This window comes from Gambusia affinis, linkage group LG10 (genome assembly GCF_019740435.1).
Source record: "Gambusia affinis linkage group LG10, SWU_Gaff_1.0, whole genome shotgun sequence".
In the NCBI taxonomy this organism is placed as follows: domain Eukaryota; kingdom Metazoa; phylum Chordata; class Actinopteri; order Cyprinodontiformes; family Poeciliidae; genus Gambusia; species Gambusia affinis.
The window spans coordinates 3,027,726-3,033,467 of NC_057877.1; the positions used below are offsets into that span (position 1 = coordinate 3,027,726).

Genomic DNA, 5,742 nt, shown 5'->3' on the forward strand with positions numbered 1-5,742 from the left:
CCGGTTTTAGAAGGGTGTAGGGCCCTGGGCTGGAGCTACATTTGGTGCCCTATTTACTACAGGAAAAAAATGTGTACTAATGCAAATTACAATATATTAATAGGCAACCTAATTCATGAATTGATGTATGGTAAGTTTAATATGGCCCCTGAGAAGTGGCTTCATGTTCTAAAAAAATCACTATAAAGTCATAATTTTTGAGTACTTGTATATAAATCCCAAATTATTAGTACAATACATAAAATTAGATGTATTAGATGTAAAGTACATTGCAAAACACACAAAATGTATTTTATTTTTTTAAATATTGTCTTTGGGGGCTTGGGGTCTATAGAATAACTAACCATCTGTTAAATTAGTTGATGGCATTAATGGATAACTGTCATGTTAGGTTCAATTTGTTTTGCCCACATGCAGAACACTAAACAGAGGAGACGAAAAATCAGTGAAGGCAGTTTATTTGTAAACAAAGGATGGATGGAACGGTCCTGTTCCGGGGGGTATAGGCTCAGGAAACAAGCAGCACACTACAGAAAGATTGCAAGGGAGGTGGTGAGTTCAGGATAATCGGAGAAGGGAATGTTAGCGCAGTAATGGATCAGTCTTACTTGTGGGGTGGGAAAAATAGTCTGGGATCTTCTTTGTGGTTCCAGATGGTCCGGTGTTTAGACAGAGGATAATCCGGGAGACGATATGGAGGATCGGTGGAGAGCGGGCAGGTAGGCTCGGACGTGCAGGAGGACAGACCAGAAGAACGACTGCCTGCCGGAGGAAAAACTGGAGACGCTGGAACAAAGGAAAGACAACGTGGATTAACTCGGAGATCTTTCACGAAAGGAATCTCAGATAGCTCACGTCGGGGCTCAGAGCACCATGGAAGGCTAACACTCCAGCGTTGAAGTATAGGTGGTGCGGCCCTCTTGTACTCCAACACAGATGAGCTGATAGACTGCCGGTGTGGAAGGCGGTGACACACCTTTCCGGGAAAAGGTGGGTCAGGCGCCATCTAGTGGACGGAAGGTGAGTCACAAAAAAGTGGAACAAAAAACAGAGCCCACAGAAAACGGGGACAAAAACCCAAGTTCCTGACAGTACCCCCCCCTCAATGGTCGCCACCTGGCGGCCGGAAAGAAGAAGAGGTAAGTGAGGAACGATAGTCCCTAACAAGGGAAGGATCTAAAATAAAAGAGCCGGGAACCCAGGAGCGATCCTCCGGACCGTAGCCCTCCCAATCAACCAGGTATTGCCAGCCCCGACCTCGCCGACGGGAGTCCACGATCCGGCGGACAGTGTATGCAGGGTGACCATCGATCTCCCGGGCGGGAGGAGGGGGTTCGGCAGGAGGGCAAAGAGTACTAGTGTGGACAGGCTTTATCTGGGAAACATGAAAAGTGGAGTGAATGCGAAAAGAAGCAGGGAGGCGGAGACGAACTGCAGACGGGCTTATGATGGATTCGACTTCAAAGGGGCCAATAAATCTCGGGGAGAGTTTTCTTGACATAGCCTTAAGTGGGATGTCCCGGGACGACAACCATACTTTCTGACCCGGGGCGTAGGTGGGAGCTGGAACCCGTTTACGATCAGCGAGGCGTTTGTTTTGATTGGCTGTGTTACCGAGATTGTGGATGGTCATTCTCCAGACCCTTTGGCAGCGGGGGCGTGATATGACGGACAGAGGTTACGGCAATATTGTCTTCCTCAGAAGGGAGTAGAGGTGGTTGATAACCAAGAGAGGTTTGACGGGACAAACCAGTAGCGGCAGAAACATGACTATTGTGGGCATACTCAACCCAAGTGAGGAACTGACACCAGTCAGATGGATTGGCTGAGGTAAAACAGCGGAGGGTGGATTCAAGCTCCTGGTTCATTCTTTCGACCTGACCATTAGTCTGGGGATGGAAACCAGATGTTAATGAAACCTTAGCTTGTAGGGCCACACAAAAATTTTTCCAGACTTGTGATATAAACTGGGGCCCGCGGTCAGACAATATCTCAAGTGGGATGCCATGTAGGCGGAAAACATGTTTAATTAGGAGTTGGGCGGTCTGAAATGCTGTAGGCAGTTTGCGGAGGGGAACCAAATGGCAAGCCTTGGAGAACCGGTCTATAATGGTGAGGATGGTGGTCATACCTTTGGATGGTGGTAATCCAGTGACGAAATCCACAGCAATGTGAGACCATGGGCGTCTGGGTATGGGGAGAGGTTGAAGGAGACCGAACGGAGGTTGGTGGGACGATTTGTTCCTAGAACAGACTGTGCAGGCTAAAACATACTCCTTCACGTCTCTGTGTACAGAGGACCACCAGAATTTGCGTTTAATGAGGGAAATAGTCCGACTGATACCTGGATGTCCTGAGAAGCGGGACGCGTGGATCCACTGAATGAAACGGGCCCGGACGGAGGTCGGAACGTAAATCTTGTTTGGTGGGCAAGAGTCGGGGGGTGGTTCGGTTTGTTGGGCCTGTTTGATGAGGTCCTCGATTTCCCATGTGACAGCTGCCACGGTGCAGCTGGGAGGAAGGATGGGGGCCGGTATCTCCTCTGCGTCGTCTGGAGCATGGAGGCGGGACAGAGCATCTGGCTTGACATTTCTGGTTCCTGGGCGGTAAGAAATGGAGAGATTAAACCGTGAAAAGAACAGTGACCACCGAGACTGGCGGGGATTTAGCCTCTTGGCTGATTGTAAGTATGATAAATTTTTATGATCGGTCCAAACCAGAACCGGATGTTCCGCCCCCTCTAACCAGTGTCGCCACTCCTCCAAGGCCAGCTTAATGGCCAACAGCTCCCGATCTCCAACATCATAGTTACGCTCTGGCGGGGTCAATCGGCGAGAAAAAGGCACAGGGGTGAGTCTTATTATCACAACTGGATACCTGGGATAGTACGGCCCCCACTCCGGTATCCGAGGCGTCGACCTCCACAATGAACTGCCTGGAGGGGTCAGGTTGGATTAGAACGGGAGCATTAGAGAAGAGGGTCTTGAGTTGAATGAAAGCAGTGTCTGCTTCGGGAGTCCAACTGAATGGGGTCCTAGTGGATGTTAGAGCAGTTAATGGCTGGGCGGTTTGGCTGTAGTTTCGGATGAACCGGCGGTAAAAGTTGGCAAACCCAAGGAAACGTTGCAATTGTTTCCTTGTCTCTGGAACCGGCCACTCCAACACCGCCCGAATCTTCTCTTCCGTTGGCCTCACCTGCCCGCCCTCTAGGATGAAACCAAGGAAGGAGACAGATGTTTTGTGAAATTCGCATTTCTCTGCTTTAACATAAAGCCTGTTCTCCAAGAGACGTTGAAGGACTAAACGGACATGACGTTTATGCTCTGCTGGGGATTTAGAATAAATCAGAATGTCATCCAGATATACAAAAACGAATACATTTAGAAAGTCTCTTAACACATCATTGACCAGGGCTTGGAAATAAGCTGGGGCGTTGGACAACCCGAATGGCATGACCAAATATTCAAAATGGCCGATGGGAGTTTTGAACGCGGTCTTCCACTCGTCTCCTTGACGGATGCGGAGTAGGTGATAAGCGTTCCTCAGGTCTAGTTTGGAAAAAATGGTTGCGTCATGAACCGGCTCAAATGGATGACAACAGAGGTAAGGGTACTTATTCTTTTTATATTGTTTAACCCTCTGTAATCTATACATGGTCGTAGCGAACCATCCTTCTTGGCCACAAAGAAAAACCCCGCCCCTAGAGGAGAGGAGGACGGACGAATGAGGCCGGCAGCCAGAGAATCCCCAATGTATTTCTCCATAGTTTCCCTTTCCGGTCTGGAGATGTTATACAAACGACTGGAAGGTAGTGGAGCACCGGGCAAAAGGTCTATGGAGCAATCGTAAGGACGATGAGGAGGTAATAAAAGGGCCTTGGACTTACTAAAAACTGGAGCCAAGTCATGATATTCTGGCGGAATGTTGGACAGATCGGGAAGCTCCGCCTCTTGCGGTTCTGCCGGCGACAAACCTGGGGGAATGGCAGAGCGGAGACAGGACGAATGACAAGTAGTGGACCAGGACTCGACATGTCCGTCTGACCAATTAATGTGAGGGTTGTGCCGTTTAAGCCAGTTGAAACCCAGGACTATGGGCGAGTTGACCGTGGGAAAAACAAAAAAAGATGCGAGTTCGCTGTGGTTGCCGGAAATTAGTAACTGCAGGAGCTTAGTCCGGTGTGTTATTTGAGGAAGAGTTTCTCCATTAATAGCGGTGACACGAAGAGGGACGGTTAAAGCTTCAGTTTCAATTGACATTTTCTGAACGAACGCTGAATCCATAAGATTCTGCTCGCATCCCGAATCAATAAGAACTGACAGCGGAAGCGTCTGCCCATTGCTGATCAAGGAGGCTGGTAACAGAAAACGAGGAGATTCGTCCCTCATAGATTGGTCCACCAGTCCCCTCGCCTACTGGCGGACCTGGGGGTTTAACCGTACCGGACACTGGGCAAGGAAATGTCCCGGAGAGCCACAGTATAAACAAAGGCGGGACGTAATACGTTTGCGTCGTTCCTCCGGGGTGAGGCGAGTGCGGCCCACCTGCATGGGTTCGGGGTCTGTGGGAGTCGGAGGAGGGGAGACCGAGGGAATAGAGACAGCGGCTGCGTAGGTCCTAGCCGGGGAACTTCTCCGATTTTTTTCTCTAACCCGGGACCGGACCCTGTTGTCAAGACGGATGGATAAGTTTATTAGCTCCTCTAACGTCTCAGGCTCGTCTAAGGTTGCGAGCTCATCTTTAATAGAGTCGCTCAGGGCGTGAAAATACGCACCTTTTAGAGCGGTAGCGTTCCAGCCAGATGCCGCGGCTCTTATTCTGAAATCGACAGCGAAATCCGCCACCGTACGCTGTCCCTGTTTTATCTTCCAAAGCTCGCGTGAATTGAATGATTTGTCCGCATCCTGACTGAAAACCTGCTTAAATTCCTTTAGGAAAGCCTCAAATGTGCACCCATAGTTTATCGAGGAAGAAAAACGGGCCTCCGCCCACTCTAATGCCCGACCTGACAATAGAGAGAGAACATAAGAGATCTTGGCGCTGTCCTGGGTAAAGCTCTGAGGTGAGTGATTAAATATGATAGAGCATTGCAATATGAAACCTCTGCACTTGCTCAGATCACCGGAGAACCTCTCAGGAGTTGGGGGTCGGATCTCACCAAACACCGGCTGAGCTGACTGGACCGGATCTGGGGCTGATACAGGCTCCGGAGACGGGGAGGGAGGAACAGAGTTTTGCAGGAAATTAGTGAGCTCCGCTAGCCGTCGATTGGTTTCGGTTTGGCGGGTACTTAGCTCTCGCAAGGCGGCTTCGTGGGATTGAAGGATAGTGTGTTGCTCGGATAGCGATCTCCTGATAGCGTCCGCTGGGCTGCTTTGTTGGCTGGAGTGTTCTGTCATGTTAGGTTCAATTTGTTTTGCCCACATGCAGAACACTAAACAGAGGAGACGAAAAATCAGTGAAGGCAGTTTATTTGTAAACAAAGGATGGATGGAACGGTCCTGTTCCGGGGGGTATAGGCTCAGGAAACAAGCAGCACACTACAGAAAGATTGCAAGGGAGGTGGTGAGTTCAGGATAATCGGAGAAGGGAATGTTAGCGCAGTAATGGATCAGTCTTACTTGTGGGGTGGGAAAAATAGTCTGGGATCTTCTTTGTGGTTCCAGATGGTCCGGTGTTTAGACAGAGGATAATCCGGGAGACGATATGGAGGATCGGTGGAGAGCGGGCAGGTAGGCTCGG

At 49.7% G+C, this 5,742-nt stretch overlaps 1 protein-coding gene across 1 annotated transcript; it reads right to left on the minus strand.

Annotated features, from left to right (window-relative positions):
* Positions 1-442: 442 nt before the first annotated feature.
* Positions 443-5,399, minus strand: LOC122838896. Its single transcript, XM_044129925.1, has 11 exons — positions 5,110-5,399; positions 4,954-5,005; positions 4,775-4,818; positions 4,505-4,665; positions 4,321-4,448; positions 2,878-3,582; positions 2,345-2,599; positions 2,132-2,187; positions 873-1,006; positions 609-786; positions 443-527 (listed from the first exon to the last, which is right to left on the minus strand). The coding sequence occupies exons 1-11, from the start codon at positions 5,397-5,399 to the stop codon at positions 509-511; spliced, it is 2,022 nt and encodes a 673-aa protein (XP_043985860.1). The 3' UTR covers positions 443-508.
* Positions 5,400-5,742: the final 343 nt, after the last annotated feature.

Excerpts from the sequence above, each read along its gene's own strand:
- LOC122838896 (XM_044129925.1), bottom strand. The coding sequence starts at position 5,399 with ATGACAGAACACTCCAGCCAACAAAGCAGCCCAGCGGACGCTATCAGG. Across the intron at positions 4,819-4,953 it reads TCTTCCTCGATAAACTATGG|AATAAGAGCCGCGGCATCTG; the intron begins GTGCACATTTGA and ends TGTCGATTTCAG. Across the intron at positions 1,007-2,131 it reads TGGATTACCACCATCCAAAG|ATGGCGCCTGACCCACCTTT; the intron begins GTATGACCACCA and ends TCCGTCCACTAG.